The following is a 19105-nucleotide window of genomic DNA, read 5'->3' as shown; positions in this document are numbered from 1 at the left end:
TCTTCTGTGCTTTTTTATTTACTATGGCTATTTTCTCCTGCTGTGAAGTCATTTATATTTTGGCATCTGCTCTGAACCTAAGTTAAATTAAGTTTTCAGTAGTAAATGTAGATAGATTTTATCATACAGTTCTAATAAAAGAAGTGCTGTGTTGTTCTTTTCAGTTCAGTAAACTCTTCCCAGGAATATTAGACTTAAGTACATTGTGGGATACTGACAATCTCAAAGAAGATAACTTAAATCACACAGGACCTGATCCTGCAAAACTGCAAATGTCTTCCATAAGGTATTTGGATACCAAGGTGAGAAGCATGGCACATAAGACCAGCTGACTAATTTCATATGAATGAAACAGGATCAGGTTCCTTAATGATTATTTTCTTTATTTTAAAAAAATGCTCGAATTCTTTTTAATTTTGTTTCTTAATCTCCTATTATCCAGCAACATTCAGTCTCCTAGCTGGAATCTCTAGAGCAATCTTAAGGAAGTAGTTACTAATAGGAAACAGGTACCAGTGTCAAACTTGTACATTATCAGATATATGTGTACAATCCTGACTTGAATCTCTTTAAATTCACCTGGGTCTTTTCCCTGTCCATAGAGCTGCCATGGGCAATCTCGCAGGTACTTGGACAAATCTTTTAAAAGTGTTTTGCTATTGTTTATTATTAATTGTTATTTGTATTATGGTGGCCATCCTTAGATACCAGTCAAGATCAGAGATCCACTGTGCTAAGGCATGGTGCAAACATGTAATGATCAGATCTTTTATTTATAAAATGTAAACTTGGGTCCTAAACTACCTGACACTGACCTTTTAATAATCCTTTCTGGCTATCTTTAGATAATTATCTTTTTCCTAATTGCACCTGTGTACTCAGTGTGGGGAAAAAACGTATCTGCAACATTGATGCAGAGATATATAGATGTATAGATCATTAAAAATGCATTAAAATATTTTTTAGAAAGACCCAGCGTCAAACATGCTGGGCAAATTATGCATTTATTAATTAACAAGACAAGAAAACTAAATAACAGCTGGAACAGTGCAAACAGGATGGAAAGCTACTCTGACAGGATATCAATGGATTCCCTGGGTCGCATAAAGCTGGTGTAGCTTCCTTGGTGTCGGGGATCAGGGATGTGACAGAAAGCAGGAGGGGATCATTTTGGAGCACATTAGGCTCCAGTAATCTCTTGTCGGTGCAGCAATGCTCTGAGGGAGCATTCTTGCCAACACAGTGCACAGCAGCCCTTGGCTTGGTCTCCAGTCCGTATTAGGATCAGAGGAACAGAAACGTAGCTTTCTGGTTCCTTCACTGAGCATATTTCATCTGGCCCTAGAGATCTGGCCCAATCTATTTAACTAAGAAAAGAGTTGTAACTTCAAGTCAAGCAAAAGAAATGCAGCTAACAGAATATCCAAAGGAGATTCTCCAAAATGACTTCTGTCAGATTCTTTATCAGTTCTCACATTTTCAGCGGAGTGACTGACAATGTTCTTTTCTCAACGTTTTTTCTTTACGTGTGAAGATCCAACTCCTGCCATTCTTACTCCTCATTTTGGCAGGATTTGATCCTAAAAGCAAATCTGATTTTAAAAGCATAGGGTATTGTAACATATGGAACTGAATATCTAGTCATCTCACTCTTTTGCACTGGATGCATCATGTACAATGCCCTGGTTCCTTCACTACCTGTGAGTCTGGTATAAGAAAAAACACACTGTGGAGTGTAGGCGTTATTTCAGAAAATAGAAACAACTTGGCTTATTTATTTATCTGGGGCCTATCCTTTACTCACATGAGCAGTGCTGTGATTTCAGTGGGGTTTCTCAAATTAGTAAGTGTTGCAGGGGCTAGCCCTTGGTTTAAAAGCCTGCCGTTGAGACAGTCTCCAGAGGAACACATTTAGTTTTCCTGAGGGCATCAGGAGCCATCAGCCATACTTCAGTACTACACAAATAACTTAAAGATACTCAATGAAACCATGAGACAACATTGAGCAGACACAATTCCAGTTTGTTTCAGGAATTAAATGTGTCTTAAGGTACGTCTACACTACAGTAAAAGACTGGGTCAGCTGACTCAGGGTATGTCTACACTACCCGCCGGATTGGTGGGTAGTGATCGATCTATTGGGGATTGATTTATCGCGTCTAGTGTAGACGTGATAAAATCGATCCCCGATCGCTTTGCTGTCGACTCCGGAACTCCACCGCGGCGAGAGGCGGAAGCGGAGTCGATGGGGGAGTGGCAGCGGTCGACTCGCCGCCGTCCTCACAGCCAGGTAAATCTATTCGTGTAGCTGAAGTTGCATATCTTAGGTCGACTCCACCCCCTCTCCAGTGTAGACCTAGCCTCAGGCTCAGCAAGTCTATAAAACAGCAGTGCAGCCATTCAAACTCAGGCTGGAGCTGGGCTCTGCAACCCTTTGAGTGGAGAAAGTCCCAGAGCCGGGGCTCCAGTCTGACCCCAAACATCTGCATTGCAGTTTTGAAGCCCCACAGCCGGAGCTTCTTGAGCTCAAGTCAGCTGACCTGGGCCAGCTGTGGCTCTGCTGCAGATCTTGTATCAAGCACACACCCTTAAAGAGAAAACTTGGGGGCCCTATTTCCCTAGAACAGCTATGTTACTCCAGAGATTTGTGACTATAATGCCTCCATCCTTTGGGTAGCTAAATTCTAGCCCAAAGGGATAATATTAATACTTGCATTTCTATAAAACCTTTCATCCCAGGATTACAAACCTCACTGAGCTTGATTCCCTAATCTGTAAGATAGGTCAACACTGTCATCTCCATTGATCTTGTACTGGTGGGTGAAATAACCTGCCCTCAGTCAGAGCAAGGCAAGTCCAAAGCACAAGAAAGGTAAGTGGATTCCTGTATTCCTGCACTCCCATGAAAATTTCACAACTCACCACCCATCATAATCTACCTCTGGCAAGTGGGACGTGAATGGTGTGTGTGATAAGGTGCGGATGTGTGTTGAGGTGCATAGTAGATAGCATCTCAGTGTCTGATTTCCCAGTCTGGCAGCACAGATGGAAGAAATGTATTTGACGGACTGATATATCCCCATCCACTGCTTCTCCTCCACACCCTACATACACACTCACATAACCATGGCACTTTTAGGACCTGCCAGTCATGAGTTTAGCCCTGGGAAACACCATAAGTCAGTGGTAGAACCCAGGAATCCCGATTCTCAGTTCCTGTTCTCACCACCAAACTGGACTTTTACATTGATTGCATCCCTGACCAAAGGGTCTCTAACTGTGAATTATGTGTGAAACACCTCTTGGCAGTGGGACAGTGCTCTAATGAACCAGTTAGTCTGTACGGAATTAGAATTCCACAGTTGTGTGTCATAGGACCTATACTAATTGCTACCGGGGATTCTTTTTGAGCTCGAAGGGCAAGGGCCTGTGTTTTGGAGCGAGAGGACTGGAATCCTGTCCCTGCTGCCACCATGAAGTTCTGCAGGGCCAGGACATTCCGTTTAGGGTATGTCCACGCTGCAGGTAGGAGTGTGATTTCTGGCTTGGGTAGACATACCTACGCTACCTTTGTCAAGCTAGCACTGTACCAACAGTAGTGTGAGTACACGGGCAGCAGCACCAGCTAGCTGCCCGAGTGCAACCCAAGGGGTTGGCAGCTCAGTGCCCCAGCAGCACGGCTATTTCCAGCATGCTAGCGCCATGGGAGTGAGCACAGGTATGACTCCCCCGGATGGAAATGACACCTGCTGCTGCAGCGCAGACCTACCCTTGGGGGACAGCTGTGAACTCCTGGAGGGCTGTAGGTTTATTTCAGTATTAGCATCCCTGATTTATGGATGGCGGGACGAGAGGCACAGAAAGGGGAAAGCCCCAACCCCAGCAGCCCCCAGACCCAGAACTCCCAATGGGGGCTGGCACCGAGCACTTACAAGAGCCATCCCCGGGTGACTTCCCCCCACCCCAGACAAAGCACCCGGTGGCACAGGGCGTGGGACCAGAGCCCGATCCCTGCTCCCCCGTTGCCTGCTCTGACCACTAGATCCCTCTGCCTTCCTAGAGCCCCGACGCCTAGTCTCCTGCCCTAACCATTAGCCTAGACGCCCCCCTTCCGGAAAGGCCGCCTGTGACCAGTTCTGCGGCGCGGGGCGTAGCTTGGGAGAGCCGCTATTCCACACAGTACGGTAGGTGTGAGCTCCGCCCCGGCTCACCCTCTCCTCCCCCGGCCCGGGAGCCGCCAGCGCCGCAGCAATGCGAGCCGGGCTGGGGGCCTGCGCACGGTGCCTTGGGCTGCGCCCCGCCACCCCCAGGGTGTCGCGTCTGGCTCCCGCCGGCCAGCGCGCGGGATGAGGAGCCCGTGCGAGGCGTTCCCCGGGGACTGAGCCTGCCTCCCTCCCTCCCGCCGCACCATGAAACTCTACTGCAAGGTGGTGGCCATCCTGCTGTGCCTGGGGACCCTGCTGCTGCTCTATCTCTTCGTGGGCAACGCGGATGAGCCGCCGCTGAAAGGGCCCGGAGACGCTCGCTGGCTGCCCGTTTCCTCCGGACCTGGGGGCCGCGCCCACCCGCTCTTTGCACATTTCCAGCCCGTCCGGGCAGCGCCGGAGGAGGCGGAGGCGGCCGCGGCAGCCGCTCAGATTTCCAAGCGAGAGCCACGTCTCGGCAAAAACCCCGGCAAGCGAAGTGCTGCGAGAGGGAAGTTTGCAAACGTTCGGTAAATGCTGCTGCTTTTGTTTTGTTTTTCCCTGGCTTGGCGGCAACAATAGGGGACTGGGGGAGGAGGGAAATTTCCAGGGTGAGTTTGCAGGGAGGGTTCGTCCGGGATCTAGACATCCACTGGCTCGTGAGAGATCCTCATTTTGCGGCTCGGATGGCAGCCGTTTGGATCGGAGCTTCCTTGGCTGGAAGCGGGAGCCTTCCTCTGTCCACAATATCTTGGCATTGGAGCAGCAGCCACGGCAATGCATTCTGCAGGCTGTGCGATGCCCCGGGTCAGTTTCTGCGTTAGACTCCTCATGGGTCTAGTGTGGCAAAACTGCACTAGAATGCACTTTCCTGGGGAAGAGCTTTCAGTTTCCTTCCACTACCTTTAATCCCTCTGGTTTGAGTCGCGCACCGACCCTTTCCTTTGCTTTGTAATTCCTCCTCAAATAGCCCAGTTTTTTCACTCTTGAGTTTGGCAACTACATCACGCTCTCTCCCGCTTTAGGTTGCAAGGCCACGCATTAGTTGCATTGCATGCAATAATTGTAAGCGTATAAACTGCTTCGCCTGTCTTTTAATTGACTTTTCCTTAAAACACCAGTGTCTGAGACCCCCTGGAAATGTTTGGCGGTGTCATGCAACGGTTCTGTTTCTAACCCTGTAGAAAAGAATTCCCATTTCTGTACAGGTAACAGATGTGTGTGGCTCACCTTCGGGAGAAAGCAGCCTTTATAAGCAAAACCTTTCTGACTGGTTTTGTGGTGGTCTTGAAGTATAAGGCTGATTTTTTTTTTTAAAGATGTGTAATTTGGTAGTGATAGATTACAAATAGGTGAGAAACTTCTGTCAATCTCAAAGGCTAAACTTGTGCTTATTTTGTATTGGAGCTGAGTGAAAACAAAATGAAATCAGATGAAAGGTAAATATCTATTTGCATATGGCATTTGTAATATTCTAATGTATTTTATAGAATGATTTGGAATTAAACAGATAAAACAATGAATAATCTTGTTATATATGAGTAGAGTTAGGAAAACTTTGCTAAATGATGTTTGAATTAATATGATCTGGCTTTTAAAATCTTTTGCAACTGGATTTTTAAAAAAAAGTTACTATGATTATGAATCAGAAAAGTAAAAATATTTGCACTGTTTTTTTCTGTGGATAGACTACTCTTTTTCTCCTGTGCATTTTAGCTGTAGTATGATGAATGTGACTAAACTATCAAATGAACTTTGTATGTCTTTGATTCATGATTTCAAAGATGTTCTGAATGAAAGACTGTCCCGTTTTATAAGATCTTATTCTTTAAGCTATGAAAGCAGTTGGTTTCTTAGAAGCATTGTATTATACTGAGTGCAAATGATGTTTACTGTGACTGGATCATGAACAGAATTCAAATTGATATATTAAAGCAGGATTATTTACATTAGCAACTCCTGGACTCATTTTTCTTTGGAGCATATCTCTTAGATTATCATGGAAATCATGGACTACAGTAAAAGAATGAAGAGTGAAAGTAGCCAAATTTTCAGAAGAGGGTAAACAGCCCTCTCATTTCAATGAATAAGAATCATCTCATGTTCTAAAAATTTGACATTATCTGGACTTTATTTATGAATTGAATTTTCAAGTACTTTTTACAAAGTCTGCACAAGGAAACATTGTTAATCAGGAGCACTGCCAAAAAAAAAAAAAAAAGTAAAGATGCTGTGTTTAAACATTGCATTTTCTTCTGCTTTCATTAAATGTCTGGGCTCTTAGGGCGTGATCCTGCACCACTGAGGTTAATTGGAGTTGTCATAGAACTTATTGGGAGCAGGAGCAGATAGGGTTCAATTCTGATACCCTTGCTGATCAGTTCCTTATGGCACTAGCCATTCCATTGTTTTTTCTGGGACAACTGCCAAAGAGTATTACTCAGTTCAAGTCAGGGTATAATTTGCAAAGTATGTAAAAGTTATGTCATGGCTAGGAAAAAAAAAAATCTTATTTCTCTAAATAGTTAGAAGACCAGTGGCAGACCCAGATTTAGGCTAGACTAGCAGTTCTCAAATTGTGGGTCGGGACCCCAAAGTGGGTTGCGACCTTCTTTTAATGGGGTTGCCAGGGCTGGCTTAAACTTGCTGAGGCCTGAGCCGCACTATTCAGGGCAGAAACTGAAACCTGAGGGCTTCAGCCTGAGCTGCGGGGCTCAGGTTACAGACCCCCTGCCTGGGGCAGAAGCTCTTGGGCCTTGACCCCTCCCGCCCCACGTGGGATGGTGGGGCTCAGGCTTCGGCTTTGGGCCTCTGTCATAAATGGATAGGTAAGGTAAGGGTTAAGTTTCTTTTACCTGAAAAGGGTAACCGAACACCTGACCAGAGGACCAATCAGAGAACTGGATTGTTTAAAGTCAGGGGCGGGAATTTGTGTACTCGGGGTCTTTGTTGTTTTCTTAGCTATGAGGAAACAAGTCTTCTTCTAATTCTCTCCTAATACTTCTTCTAAACATCTGTAAGTACCCAGGAACCGCAAAGTAATTCAGCTATGATGGTCTTTGGGGTGTATTTACCTGTATGTTAATTTGTTGTGCTGGTTTAATTGGGCTATCTTTTAAATCAGACTGTTTCTTTATATTTTCTTATAAGCAAGAGCCTGTATTGAGTTTCTTAATGCAAGATGATTGTTTTATATTTTCTTTCTTTTTTTCTATAAAGTTTTCTTGTTAAACCTTGTGAAAGTTCTTTTCCTAGGGAGGCAAAGGGAAAAGCCAGGCTGTGGGCTATTTTCCTATTTGGGTCCAGGGAAAGAGCAGACTACGGGGAAAGAGACGAAGAATTCTCTCTGTTCTCTGGTGGTTACAGTTTTTCCTCGTTCCTGGAGCAAGGGGGGTGGCAGAGCCCAGCTGTGGGTATTTTGCATCTCCATTGTCCTGAGGAAAGCAGAAAAGCTGGTTTCTTGGGTCACACAGGTTAGCCGCGAGGCAAGCCTGAGAAGGAGGGGGAAGGGGTTATTTTCCCTGCTTTTAGCATCCAAGGGATTGGGAATCTGGGTGTCCCACCAAGGGAGGGTTGGGGACACCAGAGAGAGGAAAGGGGGGATCAGGCCCCATAGATTAATTCCTGATCTGGTGGCAGCGAGAATATCCAAGCTGGTAGTGAGCTTGGGGGAGTTTCAGGTAAGCCCCCAAACTTTGGACGCAAAAGTCCAGATTTGGGACAGGACCAGACTGGTGGACCCTAAAGTCCAGGTCTGGGACTGGACGGCTAGATTACCACAGCCTCCACAGAGTGATAGGGCTTGGGCAGGCTCAGGCTTCGGTCCCCTCCTCCTGGGATCGTATAATAATTTTTGTTGTCAGAAGGGGGTCACAGTGCAACAAAGTTTGAGAACCCCTGGGCTAGTCTTCTCTCTCACTAGCCTGCTGACAGCCAGCCATGTAGCAGAGATGATCTGCTTGGTTTCTAGGGACCTAATTCAAAGCTCATTGAAGTCAACATCAAGTCTCTAATTTCGAAGGGCTGGAATCAGGCCCTGGAGAAATAGGCTGTGATTCGGTAAATTCCTTATGCCTATGTCTAATTTTAGGCATGTGAGTAGTCCCATGCATTTCGCTGGGGCTTACATATGCTTACAGTTAAGACACAAGTTTAAGTAACTTGATGAATTGGGGCTTTAGGTCATTTGCTCACTGCCATACTACATGGGCAAAAAAAGGTGGTTTTATTTTTTCATCTGAGTTAAGCTAACCTGATTGAAACCCCAGTCCCATAATTCCTTTAACATATCTGTAGAGAGGGCATCATTCACACCTTTGAAACCATTTGACCTGTAAGTAGGTAGGCTGCAATATGACAGACCTTCTAGGTATGCTCAAATGATCTTAAAGAAATGAAACTTTGTCTACATGGGTATTAAGGGGAGAGAGGGGGAATTGCATCTTTTTTGCTAATGTAGACAGGGCATTATATTGTGTCAATGATAGGAAAAAAGCCTGTTTTTAAAAAGTAATAGCTATCGTGTTTTAAAATGGTAATTTTAATGTGTTAGCTACTGCCACTTGCTCTGTCTACATTATTAGATTAAAACATGTTAGCTGTTTTAAAGTTTTAAAAAGATACCATTTTTCCTAGCATGGAAGGGGTTTTAGAAGGTGAGGCCTTCACTGAGCCCATATATTCATCTGCTGAAGTTCCAAGGACAGCACTGAACATCCCCACTTGTTCTGTTTTGGTTAATTATGGTTTTTGGATTATTTTTTGCAAGCTTCTCTTAAAGCTCAGCATTGTTTGCAAAGTTCTGTTGTGCTTTTAAAGTTCAGTTGGCTGATCTTGTGAATCCTTACACTTGTGAGTAATGAATCTCATAACTTTCAGTGGGATTACTGATGTGAATGAGGGTTAGCAGGTTCTGGCCCCAGGTATGCAAAAGGTTGTCTCACCTCTAAGGAAGAAAAAACAAACAAACTAGGATCTATAGTTAGTCAAGGTGGCAAGATTTGGGAAGTGGGACTGCAAAATCTTAAAAAGAAACTTGTCAACATGTTTAGTCCTCCCAAAAGTATTCCTTTAAAGAAAGAGCATCTTACTAGATGACACCTTTCTCTATGTAGTATAATAGATTTACTTTTAAAAACAAACTTTGGTTGGATCTTCATCAACCCAAAACAGCAAAAGTAAAAAAAAATAAAATAAAATAAAATAAAAAAGTGGGAATTTTTAATTTTTTTTTTTTTTTTTTTACTGTTTTTCCACCTATTCTCAAATTCAGAAAAATGTTAAAATTTCAAAAAACTTTTTTGATTTGTCAAAAAATTTCAATCATGTCTAATGTATAGCTGGTTGGAAAAAATGATCATATTTTTAATTCAGAAAATTTTGAGCATCTGTAGTGATTTAAGTGTCATTGAATGTGTTTTTTTACTTCTTCTATCCCTTTACCACAGCCATTGGTTCAGTGTTGACTCACAGAAAAGAAGCTTATTTAATGAATCACTAGTCCCTGTGAGGTATTCCTTTTTGGGTCAACTCTGCCTAAATTTAACCCTATTTATTTTGTGAGATATGATGAGATCATAACATGAGGCTTTTAAAAAGTATTACATAGCATCCTATAGGAATGCTGCATGGAATTTGCCTTCCTCTAGGAAAATTTGCAGGCTTGAATAGAGTAGCAGATTGCGTAAGGAGGCAGAGATGTGTTGTCTTGTATGGATCTGGACTGGTTCTGGATAGGTGATGGTCTGATTATGTTCAAGCCTCTGGCTGTGACAAATGAGAAAATTAGATTTAATCTAAACCGCTGGAGAGGAAAGTATACTGCTGTGCTTGGGAGCTCAGTTTCTTGCCACTATTTCTGTTTCACCCAAGGAGACCATGAATACAAACAGTGTTAAAGCCAACAGTTAAGCAACTGCTAGGGTTTGGTGATGCTGTATCCTTGAGGGACCTAATGCTGATAGCATTAATATACCCTATTGGGTGCTAACAGAGCTGGCTTAAACTTTTCTATGACAGATGCTGAATGTTTATGATATGCTTTGCAAGTGCTTGTCAAGGCTTTATTTAGTACTTATTTTAAGCACTACTGCTTAATATTAAAGCTATCTGTGCTTGGACTAGTATGTAATGAGGCTGCTGATGGCATATTGAATCTGTCTTACATGGATACTGTATGGAAGTCTCTGTTCTGAATTAATCCTTATCTGTCTGTTTCTTTTCTCCTGGTTTTTCCTTCTGCTCCCCGCTCTGCCTAAATCCACCTATGCAAACTAGGTTTATTTATTGGGCTTAGTAAAAGGAGATCAAGATAGCAGAAACCTCTCATTTTATGTAATCACTTTGGTTGACTGTTTTAAAACCCATCAAATGTCATCTACTTTAGACCCATGTGATTCTAGTATTTTAAAATTAAATATTCCAGTAATTTTAAAATGGAAAGAGAATTATAAAATCCATGTGTAACAGTCATTAAAAACAAGTAACTACTTCAGTGACCAATCCAATGACCAGTCCATCAGATTATCAATGAATGAACACAAATATACAAACAGAGTAAGAATTTGCTAATAATAATCTAGTGCTTTATAGCATCAGAGTCATTTGCAAAATGCTGAATAATCTCCACGAGACTCCTTGTGAGGCTGGTAGCTATTATTATAATCCCTATTTTACAGATGAGGAAACAAAATCCTAAAGACTTGCTGAAAGCCTCATAGGGACGGTATGCCTCTCCATAACGAAAATATTTTAATATTTTAAACTGGTGACTTCATAAAATCAGTATTTGCCTTTTGCTTTACCAACTGCTTATGTCTCTCTTAAACAAATCCTAGAGCCTTTATGAAGGTTACCACAGTATTTAACAAAAATGTATTTTTTTGTTAAAGCATTTTTTTGAGGCATTTAATTTCCATCAATCATCTTATTGACGGATGTAGCAGTTTCCAACCGAAGTGTGAGAAAACTGTCTGCTTCCAAATGTAGTTGTGCCAATTAATGGTTAAACACTAACCAAACACAACCAATTAGAGAAGGCTTTATATAAGGCTGGATTCACTAAGTATGGTCTGTGTACAAGACCACGGCCCAGATTCAAAATAGACCTCTCTTGTCCCAAAATAACAACTCTGTTAAGTGAGCTAACAGTGTATCTTTCCTCCTCCTTTTTGGAAGCTCAGCCTGTAATACTAGCTAAGTGTGTTGTGTCCATCACTAGTGGCTTTTCTGCACAGAGGATAATATCCTACTGGTGCTAACAGCTAATGAATTTTCTTCTTTAGCTTAAGTGGTAGAGACCTGTGCTTTTTGTGCTGAGTGTCCCAGGTTCTGCGCCTGATCCTTAGCTGAGGTAAATGGCTTTACCTGCGTTGAAGTTAATGAAGCTCCGTCAGTTTACCCACGTTGAGGATCTGACTCTCTATCTCTCTTCACAACCCATGGTGACATGTAAGAGCTGATCCAGTCTACCACTTGCTAACCTGATACTCAAGCAAAGGTAACCATTTAGCGTGATCCCCTATCTAGACAAGGGACTTGTGGTATGCGCACATGCTGTATGTTACTTCTGCCCAGACTGAAACTGAGAGTGTCTGTACTACAAGTGCTACAGTAGCAAAGCTGTGGTGCTGTATTGTAGATAGTTTCTACAGTGACAGAAGGGTTTTTTCCGTAACTGTAGTAAATCCACCCCCTGGAGAGGTGGTAGCTGGGTTAATGGGAGAATTCTCCCATCAACCAAGCTGCATTGACAGCAGAGGTTAAGTCGACTTTACATCACACAGGGTATGAAATTTTTCACCGCACTGAGTGACGTAGCTAAGTTTTAAGTGTAGACCAGGCCTGAAGACAGCAGCTGTACTAGGTGGACCAAAAGGGAAAAGGCTGAACCCATTGAGGCTGTGCTGAGCATGCCTTGGCTGGAAGATCATTTTTACACGGCTTGGGAGATTTTCCTTTGAGTTCACTCTCTGCATTTGTGGCCGAGAATTGATAGTGGTTAAAATGCGCACAACAGCGCTGTGGGCTTTGGCACAGGGACTTGAAATGTCTTAATACGAGGTTAGAGCTTTGTCCTGCTCCGACAGAAGTCCTTGGCCATAAGCTATAGCAAAATAATTCACATTTATATTCTACATATGGCTTGATTTAGAGACTCAATTAAGAGGAAACATTAAAGAGATGGTTAGGAGGAGGGAGAGGGAAACAGGATCTGTATGAGGAGCCAATTATTCATTTTAATAATTCAGTGGTTTTTACACTAATAGTCTGGAAAGTAAATACTACTTCACATAAATGTAGTGTTTCATTATTTATACACTGTTGAAATTGAGGTTTAATTATGATTAAAGACTAAGACTTTTAAACCATTAATGAAACATGTTGCTTTGTGCAGTCAGTAAAGTAGTGGTGGCTAAAAGTTATAAGCAGATTATTCTGCAGTACAGGACAACAGCTATCATGCTGTGGTCATTATGAACATTATGTTAGTTTCTGGAAAGAGATATCCACAGCTTTATTAATTAATTTGCCATTTTCTCTTTGTTATTTCTTTAGGCCTTTTGTTGGTAATATTAGCTGTACTGATTGATTGTGTGCATGTCAGTTTGTGTATATTGAGCTGGGACCAGACTAGGATTTATTGCCTCACTTCAGTGATATCACTTTTATCTTTTTGAACAACCCAGTGATAACTGTGATGCTTGTGATTTACTTATTTTTCTATGCATCTGGATAGCAGAACGTTAGTGTGGTTCGGATCGGCACGCAAATAGGATGAACCAAGAGGAAGGTGTTCTAGGAATGGCTTTATTTCTGTACTAAAAAATGCCAAAAATAAAGGCCAAAGTTTTCGAAAGTGGCTACTGATTTTGTGTTCCCAATTTGAGATGCCTTAAAAGCACTATATGAGAGTTAGGTATCATTGTTTGTTACAAAGGGGCTTGACTTTCAGAAAGTGCTGGGCACTCATTCTGTAAATATCGGGCCCCTTGAAAGTGTCTCAAGTTTGGCACCCAGAAAGTTGAAGCATGTGAAATCACTAGTCACTTTTTAACTGGAGTTAGTGACAATGGAAATAGGATGAAGCATAGTATGATGAGTATAAAGGCCTCTGAAAATGCGTTTTACCTGGCAGTTTTGGATATGTACGTTCCCTTTATATATACTGGTCAAACATTCTAAAACTTAAAATTGCTCTACTCAAACTGACATAATGGGCTTAAAGCTGAAGGTCAGACTAGATGATGATGATGATGATGATAATGGTCCCTTTTGGGTTTAAAATCACTGAATCTAAATAAAAACCTCACTCGCTCTTCAAAAGCAAATCAATGACTTTCTGTGCTGTTAATTAAATGTAACTTGTGTGTACAGATGTGTGCAGACAGGAAGGAGCTATCAAACCTGTTCTAGCTAAAGATACAGAAAATAACTAGCATATTTCTTCATGTTCTCATGATAACATTCTTGATTGGACCCAGTGACTCTCATTCTACATCCTGTTAACAAGCTCCACTCTAACGAATCCACCTCTTGTTTTATAGATATTCTGGTCTTTTAATGTAGAAAAAAACCTCCCCCACGCTCACTTCAGTTGCCTGTTTTTTTATTTATATTTATTTTTCAGAAGACCTGGGGAACAGAAACACTTGAAAGAACTTCCATCTCTGCAATGGATGCACCTGGCAGTTGTGGCATGTGGCAACCGGCTGGAAGAGACTCTTATCATGCTGAAATCAGCAGTTCTGTTTAGCTACAGGAAGCTCAAGTTTCACGTCTTTGCTGAGGATTCCCTGAAGCCTGAATTTGAGAAAAAGGTGAGTCTGCTTCTTTCTCATTTTCAAAAACAGTGCAATGGTTGTAGCCTTCAAATGTATGATAACAAGGACATGGATGTCAACAAGTTGATTAGTGGATAGGATCTTTAAAAAATAAATAAATGTGAGGGCTTTTTACTAAACATGGTCTGTATAGGCTTTTCTTTTTTTAATTGTTTGATTATTTAATAGTATTTCATAAAACTATCTGTGTATCTGAATTTTAATCCTTTCCCCCATGTTTTTCAGTTAAGGGAATGGCCTTCCTCTTACACCAAGAAGTTTGACTACAATATCTACCCAATTGCTTTTTCAGTAGGAAATGCTCAGGAATGGAAAAAATTATTCAAACCTTGTGCTGCCCAGCGTCTGTTTCTTCCGGTAAGGCACCTGGATTTCTGAATATGCAGCTTCAGGAAAAGGTCTGTTTCAAAGTAAGGAAGCTTTGCCAATGTGAGATTGAAAACATTTTTCTAGCTGAAATTTCCTTTCAAGGACATCTTTATCTGTTCCTCTATCCACTTAAAACACAATCTTACCATTCCTCCCCCGGCAAAGAATGCTTCTTGTTTGATGCCAGCTCCTTTTGCCTGTTGGGGGTCAGTATCAGTGCTGTTTGGATGTAGGTGCTGCATGCTTTCCAAATGTCACATTCCTTTAAAGAGGCAATCCTTGGTCCCCTTTCTTTCATTCCCTATGTGCCCCATTAGAATGGAGGATTTTTTAGGACTTTTCTTCCCTTGCAAACCCCTGCCCGCCTTATGCATCCAGATTGTCCCTGAGAATGCAATTCCATGGTTCAGAAATATGTGATCCCATGTGAGACTCTCAAAATTGTGGAGTGTAAAAAGCCCACGTATTAACTCCTCCAGCCTCTGCACAGGTTGTATTGGCCACCCTCTCCCTTAACTTGTACTGCCAACAATTCTGTTTGTTTAGTAACATGTAGGGGGGAGGCTTTCAAAGGCGCAAAGGCCAGTTGGGTGCCCAGTTCCCATGGAAAGTTGACTACAGAGAAGAAGGAACGTTGGAGCTAGAGGCAGGCAGCTGAGAGTCCCGGTGAAGTGTGTACAAAGGAGACCTGCAGACCAGTCTTGCTAGTAGCTGTAGCACTGCTCTGACACTCCGCGCGCTGCACATGTTCGGAGCCTGCATTCTCATAGACTCTGGCTTGACTTCGTAGGAGTCCCATAGCTAAACCCCAGCACGCACCAGGAAAACGGACCCGTAAGTGTGCATGAAACAGCATTTTCATTCTGAGCGTAATCCAGTTTAAAAAGAGCCCTGTTGTGAATGCGCCTGATCCTCCATGCCTTGTACCTCTTTACTCATTTATACCACCTGGATTGAGGCTTTTGGGACAGAGATACTGCTCTATTGTCATTGGCTGGCTGATCTCCATGGACAAAGATTAGGTGTCCATGTTGATGCTTTTAGGTCAATGAGCAACTTTCACCACTTTTTGCCACAAGGAGATGATAGAACCAGCACACCCTACCAGGGACAGGGGGAGTTGTTCTTGACTGGTTTTGTTCTCTGAGAGGACACAGAGGGGAGTATTGGACAAATGCTTTTCAACTCCAAGGGCTGACTTGTGTAGGGTGCCCTGAGGTTCTGTCCTGTCATTCCTCGTTTTTAAGATGCTTGTGAGGAGATAGCAATACAACTGAGTACCCTGCAGCCCAAGCTCTGTCTGTTTTCTCAGACCAAATCAGTTGTTTTTTTCAGCTTTCCTAGTGTCTGACTGAGACTGAGGCATGGATGCGGTGACTGAGGACCATTGGAACTAGGGTGACCAGATAGCAAGTGTGAAAAATTAGGACGGGGGTCGGGGGTAATAGATGCCTATGTAAGAAAAAGCACCAAAAATCGGGACTGTCCCTATAAAATTGGGACATCTGGTCACTCTAATTGGGACTGAAACAAAGGTAATAGTGAGCTGGGAAAAACAGGAAGTGGAAATGGCTGAGGTGGTCAGTGACCCTTTGGTTGAAGGAGTACACCAACTTTTTGTTGTTCAGGTTCACAATCTGGAGTCTTACTGGACCGTGAGCTGTTTCTGGATGACCAGAGCTGTAGTTAAAGCTTTCTTCCTCTGTGCTCAGCCACAGGGTTCCAGCCCTTCCTCATGAATAACCATGACAATGTCCACATTCATAACTTTGTCCCCTCAGGCTGAATCACTGCAGCGCATGCTATGTTTGTCCGACCTAAAACTGGCTGAGACAATTCAGCTAGTGCAGAAGGCAAATGTTTCACTGAAGAATATTACATCTGTGATGCGGAGGTTGCATTGGCTCCCAGTTTGTTTCATCATGGAGTCCAAGGTGTTTGCTTTACACCTAGAAAGCTCTTCATGGTTTTGGCTCTTGACTATCTGTGACCAGCTCTCGTGTCCTGTATAACCTCAACAGTTGAGATAAGGGACCATTTATACAAGCTGAGGATCTGGCCCATGATATCCCAGGGCTCTCAAGCTATCAGACCTTATGTTGAAATGGTGAAAAAGCATTTTAATGTGAAGGCCCTCACCTTGAGAATTCTCCTCTGGAGTCCAACAGAGACCAAATTAGTTGGTCCTCAGGATGTGCTTCAAGATCTGCCTATACACTCAGGCTTTTTCTGAGGAGGTGACCTGAGCTGGGTGGGAGTGGAGTTCTTTTAATGCCCTTTCTACATTCCGTCTGTTTAAACCATTAAGTTGAGACGTGTTTTAAATAAATTAGCCTACTGATGTTGATAGGCTAGTGTGCAAATAAATAAACCCTTCCACCATTCTTCAAAGTACTCCATGTCCTATGGATCTCTGAGTGGAACTGCATAAAACGTTAACGCTTTCGAAGGTCCCAAGGGAACAGCAGCTTAGCATAGCATAGGCTATAACCTGTCAGATGCACACATTATCTTGGTTCAGCTAATGCATGTGCTGATCTCAGGTCAGAATTCGAGCCTCTGGTTTATTATCTCTTTTGAACTTCCCTGCCAATTAAATATCTTTTCTTTCCGGAACACCAACAGACCTGTGAAACTGGAAAGAAATGTACAAGCGTGCACGGAAGGGGCCTTGTACAAGGAAGTTTCAATGCGAAGTTCATTGCTGCTAATGCTGATGCCATGTGTTGTATTCCTGAAACTCCAGATAATGAAGGGTTTCATTTTGAGTGGCAGACAAATGCTGGCATTCCTGATTTTTGTGGAAGCTACCGGAGACTAAAATATTATTAAAATGTTAAGGAAGATCACAGTAGATGCCAAGAGGGGCAAGTCACAGCATCGGATTATAAACCTGTCATATCAGACATAGGGTAGATGGACTGAACCGAAGGGTAATTTGAAATCAAGTCTACGCTGAAATCAAGTCTATCTCTGTAAACCCAAATCAGGGTCGCTGCAGATCGGATCTTAAAATGACTACAAATAATGGGATTTAAAAACAAAATTAAGTTGAGATACCAAGGGTACATTCATTATACCAACATGTTCAGGTTGGTGGGTAGCAGAGTGACACCACTCCATGGGAATATTATTATTTCTAGCAAGTCCCGTCTGAGTATCTGCAATGTCTGTGCAAACATCAGTAGTCAGGTGGTGGTAGTAGCCTCACTTACGCTAGATACCATTTTACGCCATGGATAGCCTCCTTGACTTCAGTGTACTCAGATCTGATGGTGATGGGTGGCAATATAAAACCCTGAGGTGGATGCTGTGCAGTTTGAAGAAAGCTGGCAAAAATTCGCCCTTTTTCATTGCCCTGGTGGCCCTGTGAGTGAGCTGAATGTTGTCCACATTTCACAGATGTGGAAACAGAGCAGTTCCCTTAACCTTTTTTCTGCCTCAAAGTCATGCAGGAAGCCTATGGCAAAGCCTTTTACCTGCTAGTCTTGTGCCTGAACCACAAGCCCATTCTGCCTCCCCAAAGGAAAATTGCTGCCTTCTGGCCAGTGACACTAATGGCATGGGCAGTGGGTTGTTGGCTGCATTGCTTTTGAATACCAGCACTGGTCATTTCACTGGGAACACTGGCAGTGGCTTGGGAAGGGGTGAGCTCAGGGGCAGGGACCATCACTTGTTTTGTGTTTGTACAGCCCTTAACATCGTGGGTACCTAGTTCATGACACGAGCTCCTAGCTGGTATTGCAAAACAATAAATAGTAACAAACATCTACTTTTCCAGTGAGCAAGAAGCTACGGGGATGGAGCCCTGCTTGCAGGTGTGATTTGCAGATGTGTGTGTCTTGGATGAACAGGTGCTATAGCCCATCTAGAGAGCTAGGGTGCCCTTTTCAGTTGCTGCGTGGAGCTACAAAAACACTATAAATATGCAGAGGGCTTAAGGAAGGTTTCAGTCTTAATTATTAACATTTATACAGAATCTTCTACCCAAGATTCGCCAAGCACTTCACACATAGAAGCCTGTGAGGGAGATTAGTGTCATCCCCACTTTACAGGTAACTAACAGAGTCTCTTGAAGTGACTTGCCAAAGGCCACATAGTGGATCAGTGGCAGAACTGGGAATAGACTCCAGGGCATTGTCCTGACTGGAGTTTTTTGGCTCTGGGGGTAGCTCAGTTTGACAATCCATTAAGATGTTTGTGGTCTAATGTAGACATTCCCCAAACCTGTGATCCTGATCATGAGTCAGTCCTAGGATCTGGACAAAGTACAGGAGTATGGACCCGGTGGCCCTTTTGAACTTGTTGGCAACATTGCCTCTCTTGGCACCAATATATGCATACCTGCCAGCATGTTATTACTTGCCAGCCTTACTAACATAGGGAGAATCCACAGAGACAGAAGTTGTGGAATCAAATTACAGATAATTGAGTATTTAACTGAAGTGTCAAGCTAAATATAGCAAGTTCTGGAGAGAACTCTCAAAAGATTTATTAGCAAAATGCTACACAGCTGTGAAAAACATTGAGATTATGCTCTTCTAAACTGTAAATGGTTTGGAGGGGGAAGGAAGGGGACAAGGAAAAGCAGGACTCTCATATTCCCAGTTGGTCATGTTCAAAAGGCACACAATAGGGAGGAATTCTATCACCACCTGACTCAAAAATCTTGTCTGCAAACTTGTTTGTTAGTATCGAGTACATCTGCTA

General features: G+C 42.8%; 1 protein-coding gene across 1 annotated transcript in view; it reads left to right on the top strand.

The window, feature by feature from the left end:
- Positions 1 to 4224: 4224 nt before the first annotated feature.
- Positions 4225 to 19105, top strand: part of GXYLT2 (glucoside xylosyltransferase 2) — a 29786-nt gene continuing 14905 nt past the window's right edge. The window contains exons 1-3 of the mRNA XM_075073296.1: positions 4225 to 4714; positions 13816 to 14002; positions 14252 to 14383. Of these exons, the coding sequence (XP_074929397.1) occupies positions 4410 to 4714; positions 13816 to 14002; positions 14252 to 14383 (624 nt within the window). The 5' untranslated portion in view covers positions 4225 to 4409. The remainder of the gene's footprint in view (positions 4715 to 13815; positions 14003 to 14251; positions 14384 to 19105) is intronic.

The sequence above is a fragment of the Chelonoidis abingdonii genome, chromosome 17, assembly GCF_003597395.2.
Source record: "Chelonoidis abingdonii isolate Lonesome George chromosome 17, CheloAbing_2.0, whole genome shotgun sequence".
Classification (NCBI taxonomy): Eukaryota; Metazoa; Chordata; order Testudines; family Testudinidae; genus Chelonoidis; species Chelonoidis abingdonii.
Note: the sequence above shows the minus strand (reverse complement) of the source record. Positions and strands in the feature narration are given on the sequence as shown.